The 20323-nt window shown below is 51.4% G+C and overlaps 1 protein-coding gene across 1 annotated transcript in view; it reads left to right on the top strand.

Annotated features, from left to right (window-relative positions):
- The first annotated feature begins 666 nt into the window (after nucleotides 1-666).
- UROC1 (urocanate hydratase 1) overlaps nucleotides 667-20323 on the top strand; it is a 31972-nt gene continuing 12315 nt past the window's right edge. Inside the window, exons 1-16 of the mRNA XM_016197363.2 lie at nucleotides 667-792; nucleotides 6169-6299; nucleotides 7316-7409; nucleotides 8363-8422; nucleotides 8765-8893; nucleotides 9031-9092; nucleotides 10778-10844; nucleotides 10933-11076; nucleotides 12144-12232; nucleotides 14086-14148; nucleotides 14516-14695; nucleotides 15010-15107; nucleotides 15817-15889; nucleotides 17357-17478; nucleotides 18073-18143; nucleotides 19238-19336. Of these exons, the coding sequence (XP_016052849.1) occupies nucleotides 667-792; nucleotides 6169-6299; nucleotides 7316-7409; nucleotides 8363-8422; nucleotides 8765-8893; nucleotides 9031-9092; nucleotides 10778-10844; nucleotides 10933-11076; nucleotides 12144-12232; nucleotides 14086-14148; nucleotides 14516-14695; nucleotides 15010-15107; nucleotides 15817-15889; nucleotides 17357-17478; nucleotides 18073-18143; nucleotides 19238-19336 (1608 nt within the window). The remainder of the gene's footprint in view (nucleotides 793-6168; nucleotides 6300-7315; nucleotides 7410-8362; nucleotides 8423-8764; nucleotides 8894-9030; nucleotides 9093-10777; nucleotides 10845-10932; nucleotides 11077-12143; nucleotides 12233-14085; nucleotides 14149-14515; nucleotides 14696-15009; nucleotides 15108-15816; nucleotides 15890-17356; nucleotides 17479-18072; nucleotides 18144-19237; nucleotides 19337-20323) is intronic.

The following is a 20323-nucleotide window of genomic DNA, read 5'->3' as shown; positions in this document are numbered from 1 at the left end:
CTCAGTTTCCCATCCATAGTACAGGGCTAAGGAGGAGCACTTTCTCCCAGAGTTATTAATGGGAGGAGGGCCATTTCCAGGCAGGCCTTTCACACGGAGCTTTGAGAATGGGTGACACAGCCTGCACTGGAATGGAAGCCGAGGAGGGTACCCCTGATGGTGGGTGGGCTCCTGCCATCCCCTCCCCCTCCCCCCCCCCCCACAGGTTGCAGGGAGAAGGGGTGTTAGGGGCACTGCCTGCTTTCTACACAGATCCCTCATTCTGAGCCAGGTTCATTATCATATGGCTTCCCATCATCAAGACACAAACCTCAACATCGCCTCTCTGGTGTGACTCCCATTGGAGCCCCACCAGCCCCCCAAGTCATATCCTAAAATCATAACCCACTCAAGCTCCACTAACACTACAGATGAACCCCCACCTAGCCGTCTCCCCTATACAAAGCCTGCCTCTTCCTAGAACACTGCCACTCCCCCTCGAGTCAGCCCAGGGGCCAGTGACTCTATGACCTACCTACACATGGCTCCTGCAGGCCCTGGGCCCAATGAGGGGCTGGAGGAGGTGGCGCTGGGGCGGAGGTTCCCTCCCAGCTGGACCTTGATTGCCCAATCTCTCCCTGGCCTCTCCACAGAGCCAGGCGGCCTCCACCTCAGTCTCAGCCAGACATGTCTAGCCTCCAGGAGCTGTGCTCTGGCCTGCCCCTGCGGCCCCTCCCAGAGAACCAGGGACGTTGGGCTGGGGTGCCCCATGCCCCAGTCAGGACCCCTGGCCTCAGCCCTGCAGAGGAGAAGGTAAGAAGTTGAGCCCCATCCCTGCTCGGACCCTTTGCCCTCTGGATGCTTCTGGGAGGGTATCCTTTTCTTACTCTCTCTGCAGAAGCTGAGGCCTGGGCTCTGCAGGAGCTCCCAGTGAGGGTGACAGTGGGGTGGGGGACCAGATTCCATAACACCCCATATCCTTCATTCTCTACCCAATGACCACCCTTGGGCGCTGGATTATGCTCCCCATTTACAAGGACCCCGAGGCTCACAGTCACCCAGCCAGTAAGCGGTGGTGCTGTGGCTGCCTCCAGTCCAGGGAGGACTGGGGCCCGTGTGAAGTGCCCCAAACGCACAGCACCTGAATATGTGCCTTCCTGACCCAGACATGCACATACCTTTCAAGTTCTACTCTGCAGTGGGTCAGCTCTTGTTTTTGTTTATGGGGGGACACCCTCCCCCCAAATCTTCAGATGAGTTTTCAGCTTCCTGGCTAGAACCCTAGTGAGGGCACGCAGTAGTGGGGGGATGATTGGGGGGTAGTGTGAGAGCTAGCTGGGAGGCCAGGCACCCCTACTGGATCTCCCACAGTCCCTCCACCCAGCACCTCAGGCAAGTCACTGAGTGTCTAGGAACCCGCTTGTCTCCTCTGTAAATCGGAGATGAAAATGATCACACCACAGGGTAGCAGAGGAGACCAGACAAAGTAAAGTACACCGGTTGTTATATCTATAGTTTTCTTCTATGTTTTCTTTACTCAAAATTACTCAAAGAATTTTAGGAACAGTGGGGGGCAAGTAGAAAATATTAAACACAAAGATTAAGAGAGGAATCCCACCGCCCCACCTTGGATAAAGACTGCTATCCTTGGGGGTCTGCTCCCTACACTTTCTGCCAAGTACCTCCCACAAAGGGGGAAACTGGGTGCTGGGGGTGCTGGGGACTGGGCGCTGTGTGCCTGGCTGGGAAGAGCAGGTGTTAGGGAAGGGTGGGGGTGGGGAGCTCTGCCCCATCCCCACCCCACCCCCATTTGTCATACTGTGGCCCAGCTCAGCTGTGTCAAAGCAAAGGGTCATGTTTTTCTCCCACTCTGTCACCTCCCTGCTGGCTGTCAATGCCTTCACCTTTGACCAAGAGGGCCGGAAGGGCTCCACCACCTGCACATCTCAGGTGACACCCTATGGTTATATGCTGGTCATCAGCCGCCATGCTCTCTTTTGTTGAGAGGAGAGCACCTGGGAGCTAAGGAACAGGGGCTACCTCAGCTTTGCCAGTGTTTGCTGTCGTTTGTTCAGCTGGTGCCTGTGAAGTAATAAGAAATATGTGTGTATTTATCTCTGCCCTCCCCTCAGCTAATATATGGTTTTAGATCCCAGTTTCTGACACAGAGCTCCTAAATCAGTTGGAATTTCCTAGGTGATAGGAGCTGGGAGCGTCTTTTGTTCTAAGGAGGCCACTCTAGGTGTACATATAAGGTGATGTAGGCCCTTAAAAATATAAGTGGAAGCATTATATATGTGTTAGGGTTTGGGGGGTTTTTTTGAGATTGTTTGTTATTGGTTATTTAAAGTCCCTATTCTTTGAACTGTTTCATAATATTTCATTTGGAACTCAAATATGTTCACTCTTTGCTCGTCTTTAAGCAGAACTCTCTGTTTAAATACGGAGTATGCTCTAAGTATAACATTCTAGCCACTGTATTCTCAGCATGAGCACAGGACAATTTCTACAGTACAGAGGAAAATTTAGTCATATACTGTGACCAGTTCCTTTATTCGAAATGTCTTCAGCATCTTCCCATTTGTAATTTCTCTTACTGACCTTTCCCCCCAGTTCTTCCCTACCTGAAGGGGCTCTTCTGGGAATCAGATACCAGTTCTGAAGACCTCACACACGTATCTGAGTTCCCATCACTGATACACTATTCTGAGCTTCTTGAGTGTGGGGCTCTGTTTGGCTCATTTCTGGATTTGCAGTGACAGAAGTTGTTTATTGAGTGCGTGGACAAGAGTATATGCTAAGCACCCAAACCAACATCCTACAAGAGTTCAGCAGGCAGGAGAAATACAGTAGGGCCTCTTGGAGGAGGTGGTCTTGGCAACATAGGCAAGGATAGACTGGGAAATCTGAGGAGGCCATTTGGAGACAAAGGGAGGCAGTGAATGAAGATGCAGAGACTGGCCTTAGTAGAGTATTTAGGGGTAGAGGAGGCCCCATGTAAGCCTGAACTGGATGCAAAGCTTAGAGATCCAAGCCCAACCTGATTAGAGAGGACCCTGAATGCCAAGAATAGCGCTGTTTTTCTCAGATGGGGAGTAATGGGGAGCCCATGAAGGTTTCTAAGTGGGGAAATGATCTGCTGCTTAGCAATACTCTTCCAGAGAGTATAGAGGTTTCTATACAGTTCCTAGAAGGGGTAAGGTGGGCTGGAGGAAACTATTGGCCACATGGAGGGCCATGAGTGTGAGAAATGATCATTTTGATAGCTGGGTCTCACACGGTGCATATGTGTGCCAGACACTGTCCTATCGTGTCAGTTCAGCCTTATAAGGTGTATTTCGCAGAGAGGGATCAGAAGCTCAGAAAGGTGATTCATGCATATGCTGTGTAGCAGACGCTCTGGTGCAGCCTGAGGCTTGGAGAGGAGCCCAGGCCTGTTACAGGACCTTGGACAACTCATACAACCTTTCTGAACAGCATTTTTTCATCTTAATGCAGAGAACTGCACCCCATCAGAAACTTGGAGTGTTGAATCCAGGCCAGCAAACAGAGCTGCTGGTTTTTAAAATTCTTCACTCAAGAAATAATGATCACATGCTTCTTATGGAACTCTAGACATAAGGGATAAAGTTATTGAACAAAAATGGAATAGAAGACAACTTTCCTAAACTAAGTACAAACATGAAATTGCAAATAAAAAGACAAAGATTATCCTTGAAAGAAAAAAAAAAAAATTGATATAGAATAGTTGACACGAAGACATGTCTAAGCTAAATTATGGACTAATGAAAATTCAATGGTGATACGATGGAAATCTTATACAAGAGAAAAATAGGCAAATAACTTCTGTGCTGCATTTAGGATTCAGGAAATTGCCAGAATCCTCTTTATGTTCACGGCACACATGCATGAAGACTTCATTTTAGAACAGATGGAATTTCGTACAGTCTTTAAATACATTTCATGGAATGGCTGTGTCATTTCTATTGACTGACACAATTTAAAAGTCGTTAATTTTGACAGGAGCCTTTGTTGTGTTTCTGGGTTACGTGATGATCTGAAAATGTTGCAAAAGCATCTGACACAGTCAAACCGGGCCTTCTTTACCCAGCGTCTGGGCACATATCAAGTTCAGCCCCAGTAAGGAAGCCTGCATCTCTGTGAGGACGGTCAGGACGGTGGCTTCAGAGTGCAGCTGCCACCTCTCAGCAGGTTGTGAGATCAGTTAAGGGGTCGCAATCAGTATTGATTAGAAGCTAGAATAGGATAGAACATTGTAGGACCCTGGTAGTAAGGTTAAGTCTTGCGTGGAGTCTGTGTGCATGGTGTGTGTGTGTGTGTGTGTGTGTGTGTGTGTGTGTGTGTGTGTGCTTTTGAGCCACTGTCCTGACTTCTCACAGCGTAACTTAGCCACACCTGCTCCTGACCTTTGTGTCCAAGGAGTGTACGTACATCCCCTTTGTGTCTGCTGCTTTCACTTATCCCGGCTGCTCCATGTTCCTGTGGATCGTTCATCCTTCTTGCTGTCTGGTTGTGGTTCCCAAAGTGGGGTCCCCAGACCGGCAGCAGCAGCATCTGGGCATTTGTCAGAAATGCAAACAGAGACGTTGGAGGTGGGCCCAGCGCTCTGAGTAACTCGGGCCTGCTGGCCTAGAGAGACTCCTGTGGGGGGCGCATTCTTAGTCACTGTTCTTAAGATCTGATCAAGGTGTTTTTTTCCAAGAAAGAAGGGAATATATGGTTTTATTCCATGTGAAAATTAAATGAAGGGATGCTCTGCAAACCCATTCAAGATTCCAAAACTCCCGAAACTGGCATTTTCTCCCTCGCCTGCTCTTGCCCTCGGCTCCCTCCCTCTCCTTCTCACCCTCTCACCCCACCTGCCCCTAATGCTCCAGGGCAGCCTGTGATTCACTCCCCAGGGCGCACTGGACGTGCTGTCCTTCCTTTCCTAAGCCTCTGCCCTTGGCCTCCAGGGCATCTGTGCTCCTGGCTGGGTTCCCAGCTCCCGGTCTTCCTGGCTGGTACTTCTGCCCCTGCCCAAACGCTGGTGTCCTCAGGGCCCAGTTCTAGGCCTTTGTTTTTTCGTCTGTCACCTCTGCCTTCCAGGATCAAAGCTGCCTGTCTTCTCCAAGTCCATACCACCTCTCCCCTCAGTAGACATGCGCTGAATGAATGTGTAAATAAATTTACCACATCCAGCTCCTCAGCTCCCCTCACCCCCAAAGTGGTTTGTTCTCCATGGTCATTGGATGAATAAATGGCCTCAATGTCCAGGTTGTCACCCTAGTGACCTCCCCCACTTTGCCTGCGTCCACCCTCATCCTCCAGTGTGGGTGTTACAGGGAAGAGAGCTATGAAATGGATCTGCCAAGGACTCTGGCCCTCTTCGAGCTCAGCAAGACGGATTATAAACAAGGAAGGAAACAACCAAATCACACTGTCTGACAGTGAAAAGCTCCAGAAGGCTAAGAGTCTAGAAGGTGATGTCAGGCAGGCCTCTGAGGAGGTGGCATCTGGGCTGAAACCAGAATGAAGGGAGGGGCCCTCCAAGAGAAGGCAGAGTGGCAAAGGGGGGGTAGAAGGAGGGTAAGTGCAAAGGCCCTGAGGCAGGACCAAGAACATCAGGGATATTCCTGATGGAGAAGAGTGACAGGTTTGGTGGGAGCATGGGAGTTTGGGCTGCTTTCCCTAGTTGGATAAGGAGCCCTTAGAAGGTTTCTCCTGTCTCTGGCTTTAGGCTCTGTCCTGGGCCTCCCTGGATCTGGCAGGATCTCAGTCTCAGAGCTGCAGGTGTAGCCTGAGGCTACTTGCCAAGCTGCACTGGTGGAGAGTGTTTCTCTGCACTTGTACGAGGGGCCTGTGGGCTCCTGGCAGGTCTATTCTCACCCCCCTTGGTTCTGCATCTTCCGCTGCAGCCACAAGCCTCAGGGCAGGTCCCTGTCTGGTCCTTGCATGGAATTAAGCAGACTGGTCTCATGAGCAAGACTCTTCTTGGGAAAGCTTCATGTAGGAGGTGACATTATAAATAGGCCAAGGGTGACAACTAGGCAGTCTCTGGGTAGGACCATAGTTTTCTGAGTGGAGCAGGGGCAAATCCAAGTGGGGGATGATGGTTCATCATGGAAGCCTCGACATTCTTGGCCTGGAGCCCCTGCCCCTGCTGCTCTGACCGCTCTCCTCTCCCAGCTGGCCCTGAGGAATGCCCTGCGCTACTTCCCCCTGGACGTCCAGAAGCTGCTGGCCCCCGAGTTTGCCCAGGAGCTGCGACTGTATGGGCACATCTATATGTACCGGTTCTGCCCCCGCATTGAAATGAAGTGAGTACTGTCGGGTGAAAGGGAAGGACCTAGGGGGGATCATGCTGGAGGTCAGGAGCCCCAGCGTCAGTAGGGAAGGGGAAATTGAGGCTGTCCACACTAGGTGGCCCAGGGATGTGGTGTGCTGAGTTGATGCACTTTGCACACAGAGAGGGGGTGGCAGTTTTGTCATCTGTGGGGTCTGCAGCCTAGAGGTGGCTGAAGCCCCCAAGACTGGCCAGAAGATGGGTCCTTTTGATCCACTGTCCTGGGCAGTCAGTCCTGTGCAATTCTGGAGCCAAGCTATATACAAAATTCCCTTTAAAACCCCATGTTTTGTGGTCTTGCCAGAGGGCAAGGAGAGGCTTAGAAGGTGGCTCTGCCCGTGTCTTCAGATGGCTCAGGCTTCCCATCAGGGCTCTCAAGCTGAATTGTCCATGGCACAGGAGGCATTGTGAAACTATGGGGGGCTGGGCCTCACCCCGCATTGCACAGCCAGCAGTTCTGGGGTGAGGCGGGAGGATCTGCCTATCACAGTTCCCTGCCCAGGTGTCACACTGAGCATTCTTGCTCTTGGATATACCAAAAGTCTAGACTTGTCTGGGACCACCCCAGGGAATGGCATGAACCCCATAAAGCAGGAAGCACATCTCTTCATTCCTGTTGTGGCCTGCTGCCTGGCACCTGCTCTAGAATGGGTGGCCAGGAGCACAGGTGGTGTGAAGGAAAGAAGGAAAGAATCAACTGTGCCCAGAGTAGAGGCTTCTGGAAAGCAGACATCAGCTTTGCTTCAAAGTTAGCGTTCTCCCAGTTGGAGCTGCAGAGAAGGGAGGAAGGGTGGCCCAGGGTGGGATGGGGGCCAAATTCCCCATACCTGGCAGAGTGGGGCGTGCAAAGCACGAGGTGAGCACCAGAGCCGGTTGGCCTTGGTTCCGGCTGGGCGCTCCCAGGCAACTTCTGCAGCAGGACGTCGGGTCTCACTGTCCACACCTGGTGCCCTCCCACGGCCACGCCTAGCAGCTGGACTCCCCTTGCAGGGCCTACCCTCTGCAGCAGTACCCCTGCCGGACGAAAGCTGCAGCAGCTGTCATGCACATGATCATGAACAACCTGGACCCCGCCGTGGCCCAGGTAACGCCAGGGCAACCGGAGCAGGGGCGGCACTGTCCCAGGGAACTGTAACGTGAGGCACGTGTGTAACGCATTGAAGCTTTTTATCTAGAAATAGTGAGAGATTTCCAGGAAGCTGTAAAAATAGTGCAGAGAGGACCACGTACCCTTCTCCCTGAGCCCCCCGCCCCCAGTGGCTCATTCTGTAACTAGAGCACAGCACCAACACTAGGACACCAACGTTGGTATAGTAGAAATGTGTAACTTTAAGGTTTGTGACAGCCACATGAAAAAGTAAAAGGAAACAGATTTAATACTATATTTTGTTTATCCTGATATACCTGAAATATTATCATTTTACATGTACTCAGCAAAAAAAATTATTGAGATATTTTACATTTTTTTCCTATTAAGTCTTTGAAATCAGGAGTGTGTTTTACACTGACTAGAGCATGTCAGACAAGCCACGATTCAAGTGCTCTCTAGCCACCTGTGGATGGGACAGCGCAGGTCTGGCCACGTGTGCCTGTCATGGGCCTCCTGGATCACCAGTCTGTGCATCATATCCCATATTTGAGAAAGGATAGCCTTCGCAGGGTGAATCTCGAAGTATTATACTTGAGGGTGATATGGTCCCAGAATTTGACCACCCTGCCTAGTGGTGAGAGCTTCCTCAGCACTGGCCCTGGCCCCAAAACTGGATCACAGGTGGACTCCTGACATTGACCCCAAGATAAGTTCCCAAAGTGACTCCAGACCCAGCTCTGTTCCTCACCCCAAGCTGTTACCCCAGCCACAGGTGGACAGATGTTCCTGCAGAGGCTGCTATCCCTGGGCTTCACCCCTTTGGCTTCTCCCCTTGCCCCCACCACTCCTTCTTAATGGGCCATCGACCTTGCCCCCTAGAGCCCAGTGCAGGGTGGGGGCCCTCCCTTCCCAGGTCTCCACCTCAGATGACACCATGTCTTCTCCAGTTTCCCCAGGAGCTCGTGACCTACGGAGGAAACGGACAAGTGTTCAGCAACTGGGCTCAGGTATGCTGGACTATGAGGCCTGGCCCCTATGCCCAGGCTGTCCCCCAACCATTCCTCTGGCTTGGAAGGAAGTTACAAACCCAGGGCTCAGGACTCAGGTCTTCACCTGCCTGCTGCCTGAGATCACAGCACTGGAGACACTTGGGGATATTGAAGGTCCTAAGGGTAGGAGTGGCGTTATTGGAGGCACCAGGAGCCACTAGAGTGTAACAGAGGCCTGGAGGGCTGGGGCACTTGGCAGACTGCTGAGGCCTGGGAAGCTATCAGAGGCTGGATGGTGGCTTGGGGTCCACTGTGGGACCTCCACTTACAGAGCCCTCCATGCTGTGCTCTCTCCTGCAGTTCTGGCTGACGATGTCCTACTTGTCACAGATGACAGAGGAGCAGACCCTGGTCATGTACAGTGGGCACCCACTGGGCCTCTTCCCAAGCAGCCCTGGAGCCCCAAGGCTGGTTATCACCAACGGGATGGTGGGTCCCGGGACAGCCGGGCATGGTGCCAGCCTGGGAGCAGCAGGGAGGGCCAGGAGTCTCTGATACCCGCTTAGCTATCGCTTCCAAAGGAGCTGTGCTGCCCCTAGCCCTGGCCTCCCACCCCTCTTTTCCAGGTCATTCCCAACTATTCTTCCAGAGAGGAGTATGAGAAGCTCTTTGCCATAGGGGTTACAATGTAAGTCTCTAGTTCAGTTTATATCATGTCACTCCAGTAAATATCATATATTTCCACTTTTATTATAAAGCAGTGTAGCAATATTAAATACAATTTTGAGAAATACAGTCACAGCACTGTAGCAATTTCATATTTACATATTTCCAGTAATTTTTATGAATATGCCTACAGTTTTTATATACTTATAAGCAAGTGAACATACAATTTGAATCCTGCTTTTTTTCCAACATTTTATTATGAAAGATTTCAAATATACAGAAAATTGGAAGAATTAACTGTAAACACAAAAAATTCTGTGACTAATGTACTACTAAACTCACTTTATCCTGTGTCTGTCTGTCTGTCCCTCCATCCATCTGTCCAATTGGGTTTTGATGCATTTCATAGTAAGCTGGAATTCAATATTTGTTTGTATTTTTTTTTTCTTTTGAAGTGAAATTTACACGTCATGAAGTGCACATATCTTACATATATCGTTTGATGAGTTTTAACAAATGCATGCATCTGAGCAGCTCAAGACCCACCAAGATGCAGAATACTACCATTTCATTTGTTAGAAACTTTTCCCTCAGACGTTATAAAAGGAGCTACAGTGTAAAGGAAATCCCTCTCCTGCCCTGGACTTCCCAGTTTACAGTGTCCCCTGTGTCCTTAAAACATTTCCTATACTGTGGCTACAAATTTAGATAATTAGACCATTATGACGCCTCCACACTTGCCTTCTCCCTTTGACAATATAGTTCTTTCTCTTCTGTGCAGCGTTCCATTGTGTGCATGTGCTGCAGTTCATTTCTTTTTCCTCCTGTTGATGGGCATTTCAGCTATTTCTGGGTTTGGCCACTGCAAACCAAGTTGCTATGAACAATAGTGTGCATGCCTTTTCATGGGCATAAGCATGGAAAGTGGAAGTGCTGGGTCATGTTCAACTTTGGTCAAATGGTTAAGTAGTCCCCAGTGTGATTTTACCAATAATATTGCAGTTTATAAAAGGTCTGAGAGGCCAGAGGGGAGCAGAAATGGGGGACCGTAACATTTTCTAAAATGTTTTCTTTCATATTTTTAAGGAGAATGTACTAATGCATTTTGGAGTCATTAAAAAATAAATGTTAGGTGTTCTCCCTCACGCTATGCCTCCGCCTCCCCCTGCCCCTCCTCTTCCTCCCAGGCTCTTTACCATTACCTTTCTCACTCCCAAGCTCCAAGGGCCCTTCCTTTGCCTCTATAACTTGTTTCCTAAGCCCATTTCTTCTACTTTCCTAAGCCCATTACTTCTGATACCTCTGTGATTTTTTAAATAAATGTTCTCCTATAAAAAACAACAACAAAAAATCCCTGGCTGGTGTTGCTCAGTGGTTAAAGCATTGGCCTGAGCACTGAAGGGTCGCAGGTTTGATTCCTAGTCAAGGGCACGTACCTGGGTTGCAGGTGACCCCTGGCCCTCGTCTGGGGTCCGTGCAGGTGACAATCAATCAATGTGTCTCTCACATTGATGTTTCTCTCTCTCTCTCTCCCCTTCCCTCCATTCCACTCTCTCTTAAAAAATCAATGAAAAAAATATCCTTGGGTGAGATAAACAAAAATAAAAAATAATGATAATAAATAAATAAATAGAAATAAATTTTAAACCATCAAAAGTGGGTGGCTGGCGCTGGGCTCATTCCCCTGCTTGCCTTTTCTGTGGTCAGGTATGGCCAGATGACAGCAGGCAGTTATTGCTACATCGGTCCCCAGGGAATCGTTCACGGCACAGTGGTGAGAGACGGGGTCATGCCTGGTATCGGGGGATGGGGGGTGCACACGCTGGGAGTGGACAGTGAGCTTCGGACTCCTCTCTCTGCAGCTCACTGTACTGAATGCTGGGCGTCGGTACCTGGGCGTCGAGGACCTGGCTGGGAAAGTCTTCGTCACCTCTGGATTGGGCGGAATGAGTGGCGCTCAGGCCAAAGCCGCAGTCATCGTGGGGTGCATTGGTGTGATAGCAGAGGTGAGCACGCCAGGAATGCTGAGGCCCCGTCCTTGCCCCCCCTTCCCTTCTCATTGCAGAGCCACTCACACTCACACCCCTCTTTTCTCTCGCCCCCTCCACAAACCTCCAAGAGTGAGTTCCCAGGGCAGCATACACCTCCTGCCTTCAAAGAGCCCATCATTTTCCATGGCCGGTGCCTGTTGATGCTGTCCCATGAATCTGACCTGTGGGCACCGCTTCCCTTACCCCACTGAATCCTAGAATATAGTGGGGAGTTAATAAATGCTTGTGAATAAATGAACATGGACTCCCCCAACTCAGACAGGTCACAGTCAGGTGGGGGAAGCAGACGAGTTGCCATCAGTAGAGGGGAGTGCCACCGCTTTTTCTCAGTGGCTGTCACAGCTTTCTTTGGTAGTGCCATGGACAGGAAGGCAAGCAGGAAGAGGAGGTGAGAGGTGATATGTACCAGTGTGATCTGCACTTAGTTGATACTAAACCTGTGACATACGTAGCCCATTTGGCTGCAGTACCAGAAAACCGAGCTACAGCAGCTCACATAAATAGGGTTTTATTTTTCTCATGTAACCAACAGTGTTGGCATTGGTTCAGCAGCTTAGGGCCAATATCTCTAGATTCTCTTGGGCTTTTGTTGTGGGTACAAAATGATTGCCACAGCCACAGCCATGCCTTCTATATTCAAGGCAGGAAGAAGGGAGAAGGGGAAGTACCAGCTATGGCTGACTCTATTTTAGCAAAAAAGATGTCTCCAAACTCTGGTCAGTGTTGGATCAAATGGATGTTTTATCTGCAAGGAAGTTGGAGACAGTGGAAAGGATATTTGTGATTAGTTTGGACATGGCTCATCTCCTGGGGCTCAGCACAGTGTCACCCTAAACATGATCTAGGTTCTGTTGATAAAGAGGACAGGAAGGAGAATGAATATTGGAAAGCATCTCATAGTGTTTGCCCTGAGACTGTTATAAAAATGGGTGATCTACATGGAAGGATAACACCTACCTAGAGAAGGGTGACACACCCTAGGATGATTTGTGACTAGGTGGCTTTGTGTTTCATGGTCACAGGTGGATAAAGCAGCCCTTATGAAACGCCACCAGCAAGGTTGGCTGATGGAAGTGACCGACAGCTTGGACCAGTGCATTGGAAGACTCAGGTACAACTCCTGACAAGTGAGCATTAAAAGTGGGAAGGGGCCCAGAGGCTGGGTTGGTCCGCCTGACATCTGGCCACAGGTGGCCACCACACCAAGTGACCACTCAGAGGCGGTATAGTGGGGTCTTCTAAATTCTGTTTCTCACTGGTCGTTATTGCTGGTGTGTAGGAAACCCCTGGGTTTGCGTACTTTGGTGGCCTGACAGCTGGTTCTAACAGATTTTCAATCATCCTCTTGCTTTTCTCCAATAGCCACAGTTTTGCAAAGAACGTGCCTGTTTCTCACTGTTGTGACCTCAGTGCTTAGCCCAGGGCCTGGCACATAGTAGATGCTCATTGAACTTATTGGGGCAACATGAACCTTTGAAAGATGGAGCTTTCCCCTCAGTGTGACTCCATCAGATGCAATATTCAATCTCCCTCCCCATTTATGCTGTGATTGCCTATGCGGAGCCGGATGGGGGGGGCAGCATTTCTTAGTGGAAATGGGGGAGAAGACTACCTTGGGTCTGCTGATCAGATGCCATTTTGAAAGCATCCTCTCAACTGATTTACTTTGTGGAACTGAGCCTGTGTGGGGAAGATGCATCGGTGCTGTGGCTCTCCACCCTGGCTATACTATTCTCATCAAATGGAGCTTGAATGAAAATGTTCAAGTACACACAGAATTTGAGAAATATTCCCAAGATGGGATACTGTTTGGCATATATCTTTCTAAAATATTAGTTTGACCACATTGCACCCCTGTGTAAAACTCTCAGATAACTAACTCTCCATTAATTATACGAAAAATTCCAAACTCCTACTGTACCACTGAAGGCTCTTGCCTGATTTGGCTCCTATCCCTGTTAATGCTGGTTAGCATCTTGAACACACACACACACACACACACACACAAACTTGGAGACATACACACACGCTCACACACACTTCCAACCACTCTGATATTCTTGTCGTCTCTAAACATTCTGCCACTCTGGTATTCTGCCTTCTCCCTCTTGTCACTCACACGAAGTTTGGGCCAGCTTAAATCCTTAATTCCTACTGCCACACACACAATAATTTCACATCAGTTTAACAAACTGCCTTAAGCAGCCTGTTTGGTCACATTTCTGTTCCCTGAGCTGCAGAAGACACAGATGGGAATGGAGTGATGGGGCTCATGGTGCCCATTCTGGCCCTTAGGCTGAGGTGCAGTCCTCCTTCTCCAGTGTCCCTTACTGCTCTGGGGCCATGTGCCCTTTTCCTGCTTTGTGATCCTTGTGCACCTGGGAGAGAGGAGCATGTCTGGCTTCCGCTGGCATCTCTCTGCCAAGCAAGGCCTTCAGGTGATCTGCATCTTTGAATGGGTGCCCCACTGCCCCACTGCTCCACTTATTGTTGCTTTTTGATACCTCTCATATCTGTGAGAGCTTTTATGTATTCAAATCTTCTGTTCCCCAAAATATGCTTTCATTTTTTTGTACTTTTTTTTTCCAAGTAATGTTTGGAATCAACTTTACTGACTTTTATTATCTGAGGATCACCCTGAATGAATTCTAGAAAGGTCTTTATTAGAGTTCTAACAGCGATGGCCCTAATTCTAAGTATTGCCTCAGGAAGGGCTGTCACTATTATCACCTCAGTTCTCCTCTGTGGGGTTCTCAAGTCTGCTGTTTCCCTTATGGTCTGGGTCCTCAAAGTACACACCTCATAGGTTCCTGTGTCTCAGGCCCTACTCTTGCACACAATACTTTTGGTGGCCTCTTGAGTCTTCTGCATTCTAGCCATCTAGGTGGCCACTGTGTGTTGGTGGGGGTGGACAGCTTTGGGCAGATGTGATAGGTCCATCTGCTCTGTTCTTGTGCCCTCTAGGGAAGCAAGGAAAAAAAAGGAGGTGCTCAGCCTTGGTTACCATGGCAATGTGGTGGATCTTTGGTAAGTGCAGGAGTGGGAGTCAGCAGCCTTGGGGACCCCAGGTGAACCTCTCCCTTCAACCAAGGTCCTAACAGTGACCAGGTACTCCCGGAACACAAAGCTTCAAGTGCTGGTTTGAGGCTCTGCTTGCAGCACTCAAGACCTGGATCGTGGCCTGAGCTCACAGCGGCCTTTCTGCGGTGTTCTTTGGGGGTAGAGGGGTTAGGGCAGATGTAGGATTAGCCTCAGTCCCTGACTACTGGATGTGTGGGCTGGAAAACGTGCTATAGTTTCCTCCTGGCTGAGCCCTAAACTCAGGTCCCAGATGCTGCCTGCCCCTGACCTGGGCAGGTGCTTCTCTACACTGACTATCCGACATCTTCTCTAGGGAGCGCCTGGTCCACGAATTGGACAAGACAGGGGAGCTCTTGGTGGACCTGGGGTCAGACCAGACATCCTGCCACAACCCATTCAATGGTGGCTATTATCCTGTGCAGCTTGGTTTTGCAGAGGCCCAGAGCCTCATGGCTTCTGATCCTGGAAAATTCAAGGGCCTGGTCCAGGAAAGGTGATGCAGATCTCAGGGCTGCTCAGGGTGTGGGGCAGGGGTGTGGGGCAGGGGCTGCACACTGGAAGGAGCTTTCGGACTGAGCAGCTGTGGCCTCTGCCTGGTTCTCCAGTGGCCAGCTGTATGGCCTTGGGTAAGACCCTTAACCTCTCTGAGCCTCTGTCTCCTCTTCTGTCAGATTCAGTGGAAGTCAGCAGAGCTGGCTGAGCTTCATGGGGTGAAGCTGGGGGGGTGACAGTGATGGGACAGAGATGGCCCATTTTCAGAGTCTCACTGGTAGGCAGAACTGACAGCTGACTACTGGCCTGTTGCAGCTTGAGGAGGCAAGTCTCAGCCATCAACAGGCTGGCCAAGGAGAACTTCTTCTTTTGGGACTATGGCAATGCCTTCCTCTTGGAGGCCCAGAGAGCAGGTGAGAGAAGGGAGGCTTGGTGAGGAGGCCCCATTCTTCCTGGGCTGGTAGTGGGCACACTCCCTTCCCTCCAGCCAGGGGTGGCCTTGTGGGCACTGGGGGAGGCAGGGGCCATGGCAAGCAGTTTTCACTGTGCCCCTGCCCTGCCTTCTGGAAGCTGATCCTGCCAGCTTCACCTCTCTGGCTTCAGTTTCTCCATTTGCCTTACAAATATAAAGCAGTATAAAGAGAGTGAGTACAATGCTTTGGTATGAGCTCCAGTGCAAAAAACTGCAGCTTAATTTTTTCATAAAGGAAACTCCTTTCTGTAAAACAGGTGATTCATTCATGAATTGTAAAGTTCAGAAGGTACAAAAGATATACAGTTGACGGTCTCCCTCCCAGCCCATCTTTGGCACCAGCTCTCCCCCCAACCCTGGAGTCTTCAGGCTCTGGGGTCCCGCCTGGACATGCACGATGCAGACATGGGCATGTGTACATGCTCCCCTACCGCGTACCGAGAGCACATCAGCTCCAGATGGTACTGCACTTGCTCTTTTTTTACCTGAAAAGAGACCTGGCAATGCTTCCCTATCAGGACAGAGCCTCTGCAGTCTTTCCCTGGGCTCTGTTTACATTGTCATCTGCATGGTGGTGTATGTCCTCACCTTGGGGTGGGCCTGCCAGCCCTTGGCACCTCCAGGTGACTGTGAGGATGCTCTGTCCATAGGAGCTGATGTGGAGAAGAAAGGTGCCGAAAAGACTGAGTTCCGCTACCCCTCCTATGTCCAGCACATTATGGGGTAAGTGATGAGGCCTCTGCCAGTGTCTGGGTCCTGGACATTCAGGTCAGAAAAGCCTCTCCCCTGACCACAGCTGAGGCCCCAGAGTGGCCACCACACCGGGTCATGGGTTGCCATCACAGAATGCAGGTGAAGAGAAACTGAAACCGCCAGAGACCTTGCACAGGGCCCCAGTGAGAGGACAAGCAGGCTGCAGGGGCCTGGAGCCGAGGTCACTTCCTGGTAAAGCCCCCAACCTTCAGTACCCACCACCCTAAATGCTCTGCATCCCATGGCCATGGCCAGGGGCCCAAGAGGGTGCTGATGGCGTGATTCATGGAGGGCAAGGCCTGCTGTCCTCTGAAGCCCCTGTGCCTACCTGGCTGTGCAGGGCAGGTCCGGGGGAGCCAGTGGCCCAGGACAAGTAGGGAGGAGTGGGAGGTACCCGGAGGGAGCCCGGCTGAGGGTGGAGGCTTGGAGGCCAAGGCCAGGGGCAACACAGGGACAGGAGAGGGAAGGCCTCAGGATGTTTTTGGAAGATTCCTGGCCCTCAGTGTAGCACAGTGGGAACAGGGAGGGAGGGAGGCAAGAAGACAGGCATCTCCTTCTCAGGTTCCCTGTGGGTGGGGGCATCTGGGGACTCTCTGGGGAGGGAAGCAGTAGTGTAGCCCATGAGGGGCTGGGTGAGTGGGAACCCAGGGAGGGCCCAGGCTGCTGCCTCTCTCGGGGTGGAGTTCATGCTGGAAGGTCAGATCACCCAAGGCAAATTTGGCCAACTCCCCACATTTACTATTTCTCCTGTTTAGCCTTCCTTGACTGATTGTCAGGTTGTCTATAACAGCAATTTAAGGAATTTCTGCTTGTCTGTGTCCCAGCTCCCTGCTCCTGCAGCTAGAGATGGAGCAGCTCTGAGAGGGCAGACAGAGAGCTAGAGGGAGGGGAGAGCACTGAGGGACAGAGCAGACTGAGGGTAGGGAAGAGGGTGGAGGAGGGAAAGTAGGAGAGGGAAAGGAAGGGGGCCTCAGGGAGAGGGGTGAAAGGAGAGGGGGGGCCAGAAGGGGGTTCTGAGGGGAATGCAGGTGGAGGAGAGAGGGGGCTGAGGGGAGGGGCTAAGGGGAGGAAGATGGAGTTGGAGGGAGAGGAACCAAGGAGGAGGGAGAAGGAAAGGGGGGGCCTAAAGGGAAAGAGGTAGAGGAGGAGGGGGACTGAGGGGAAAGGGGACTAAAGAATAGAGGGGGGCTGGAGGAGGCAGGGCCTCTGAAACTTCCTCTCCAGTTAGTGATGTAGAGGCTTCCAGTGACAATTCTGGACATTGAAGCCGCTCCCCCACTTTACTACACATGCCCACACACAATGCCCCCAACACCGCCCCCGCTCACACACAGCTCTGGAACACACGCCACTCTCCCCTCCCTGGATCCTGGTGCTCCTGGCCCGCCAGTGGGTGCAGCCCGCTTGGGAAGGCGAATTGGCATTTTGTCCCCGCAGGGATATATTCTCCCAGGGATTCGGGCCTTTCCGCTGGGTCTGCACATCAGGGGACCCCCAGGACCTGGCAGTCACAGATCAGCTGGCCACGTCTGTGCTGGAGGAGGCCATTGCTGGCGGAGGTAAGGCTGGAGATGCTGGAGGGTGGGTGGCTCCCCAAGTCCCCCACAGTAAGCCTGCCTGCCTGGCAGTGCAGGGCAGCCCTTCCCCCTACCCCCTCTCCTCATTCCCCGCCTGGCCCTTGTGGGCAGAGGGGCACAGGCTTCCAGTTTGTGCCTGTTGGTCAGTGCCTCTGATTCTCTGTAGCCGCCTCTGGGCCCCTCTGAGCCTCTGGCCTCCCACAGCTACCAGGCCCACTCTGCTTACTTCCAGTCAGAGTGTCCCATGGAGCTGTGGATTTTCTGCTACAGAGCTTTGGTTCGGCCTTTTCACGTGGAGGGGGGAGGTTGTTTCACCACAGTCGCTTCTTGTGCTTATTGAAGGAATGAATGTATCAGACAGTGGGCTGCACACTTCTGTGCATTAATTTGCATGACTACCAGCATTGCTGCTTCAGAAAATCAGACCGCCCAGTGTGGTGCTGAGGAGGGAGTCTCTCTGACTCAGCTTCTGGGCTCCAGCGATGGGTGAAGAACACGTGCCTGTGCCCAGCAGCCTGTGAGAGGGAGGGTCAAGACTCCTGGCGCCTGTCACACCCTCCCCTTCTCTCCTTGCAGTGAACCCAGCTGTGAAGCTGCAATATATGGACAACATTCGCTGGATTCGGGAGGCTGCCAAGCACCGGCTGGTGAGGGCTTGACCTGGTGGCGGACCATGGGACTGCCCACCTGGCCAGTAGATGAGCGATCCAAGAGGGTGCCAACACACCCCGTGAGACTGCTTAGGTGGCAAACCCACTAGAGCCAGCAGCTACCTCACCGAGGGGGCTGCTGGACAGAGAAGCTAGAGGACTTTCAAATGGTGGCCTGGGACAGTGACCAGGGTCAGTCAAGTCGCTCTTTTCCCAGTTACTCAAATAGTTCTCTTGAGAGGTGGCCCCTACAGGGCCCAAGAGGTGGGTCTCCTGGCTCAGCCTTTCTGAGCCTCCTGTTTCATCTGTACAGTGGACTACACCTGGCTGTGGTAGTGTGCTTGGGGTGGGCTCTCCTTGGCAGTCAGTGCATGGGGCACTGATCGGTGAGGCACTGATAGGGCTATGGTTGCCTTGGCCTCATTTCTGTGACTGTGACTGTGCTCAGGTGAGTGTGAAAACGAATGTGATGTGGGGTGGGGACTGCAGAACTGTTTTTACCATTCCCAAACTAAAACTCTGTGCCCATTGAAGAACAGCTCCCCATTCCTTTCTCCCCAGAGGTGCTGCATCCTGGCGGTTGAGTGTGTAGATGCTCCGCCATGCCATCTACCAGCTGAATGACCACGGGCAGGTTGCTCAGCCTCCCTGGGCCCCAGTTTCTTCATCTGTAAAATAGAGCCTACAATGAGGATAATAGCATTTTCCTCATAAAACTCACAAATGAATGCCTGTGTAAAGTCCTGGAGTTGTGTCAAGCACAATAAAAAAGTGCATTAGATAGTGTTAGTATTATTACTGGGAGGACTTGAGCAGAGTAATGCTCATAATAGGTGACATCCCTGGAGATGGGTGATTCAGAGTCTCAGAGGCAGAATGCAGGTGGACAAGCCAGAGGGTGGTATGGTTGCTTGGTGGGCTAGATGTGAGCTTGCCTCAGGCCCACAGACTTTAGGGCTACCACGTACCTTGGGCGTCCTCCAGAACCTTCCTGGAGGCGACCATCTGGCTGCTGGTGGGACATATCACCCAACTGTTTCCCATGCACCACCAGGTCACTGAGGTGCCTGCTTTCACCTTTCTTTCTGCAGGTGGTGGGCTCCCAGGCAAGGATCCTGTACTCAGACCAAAAAGGCCGTGTGGCCATTGCTGTGGCCTTTAACCAAGCCATCGCCCGGGGAAAGATAAAGGTGACATTTCCTGTGCTGCTGGTGGGGGCCTCCCTTTGGCTCTTTCCTGTCAGCGCCAGCACTGCCCCAGGGCCCTGTGTATGTGTATGTGTCAGTTAAGGGTCGGATAGCTGGGCTCAGGGAGTGATGATCTGTCCTCAAACCCAGGCTCTGACACTGGTCCCTATGTGACTTTGGGCAAGTCATGTGCCCTCTCCTGAGGCTGTTTCGCTCCTGTTGAAGGAGAATCATATTAACCTCAAAGCATAGGAGTAAGGATTCAATGAATTGTTGACTTACCTTTTTCAAACCATGACAAACCTCCTCTTTTCCTCTGAGTCAGCCCGACTCCCCTTGGAGGACATGGAGCCCTGGGCACGCTGTTCAGAGGGACCTCTCATCCCTCTGTTTTTAGGCTCACTTGCAGAGTTCTTGTGACAGCCCTCTGTTTAGAAGCACCAGGAATATTAATGATCAGACATGGAAAGGAAATCAAAATAGATGAAAGTGAAGGCTGTCCCTGTGGATGGTTCTGGGTGGCACTGGCAGCAAAATCAACAGCCTGGCCTTTCTCAGGGAGCACCACCTGAGCGCACCACTGTTGGGCGCTTCCTGAAAGCCCGCGGTGCTCAGGGTGCTCACAGGATGGCTGGCAGAGTCACACCCAGGCTGGGATCAGAGGTCAGCACTGAGAGCTGGGTGTCCTTCCTCCCTCCCTCCCTCCCTCCCTCCCTCCCTCCCTCCCTCCCTCCCTCCCTCCCTCCCTCCCTCCCTCCCTCCCTTCCTTCCTTCCTTCCTTCCTTCCTTCCTTCCTTCCTTCCTTCCTTCCTTCCTTCCTTCCTTCCTTCCTTCCTTCCTTCATCTGTCTACTGATTGACAGCTTCCTCTGTGCCAGGTGTGTTCTAAGCACTGGGGGCAATGTGGCAAAGAAGTTAATATACAGAGTCCCCACCTTAACCTCTTTACTATTGAAGAGAATCTAACAATATACAACTAAAGGTATAAATT

Source organism: Miniopterus natalensis, chromosome 7 (assembly GCF_054644295.1).
Source record: "Miniopterus natalensis isolate mMinNat1 chromosome 7, mMinNat1.hap1, whole genome shotgun sequence".
Classification (NCBI taxonomy): domain Eukaryota; kingdom Metazoa; phylum Chordata; class Mammalia; order Chiroptera; family Miniopteridae; genus Miniopterus; species Miniopterus natalensis.
The sequence above is the reverse complement of the archived record's forward strand: the minus strand, read 5'-3'. Positions and strand labels throughout refer to the sequence as shown.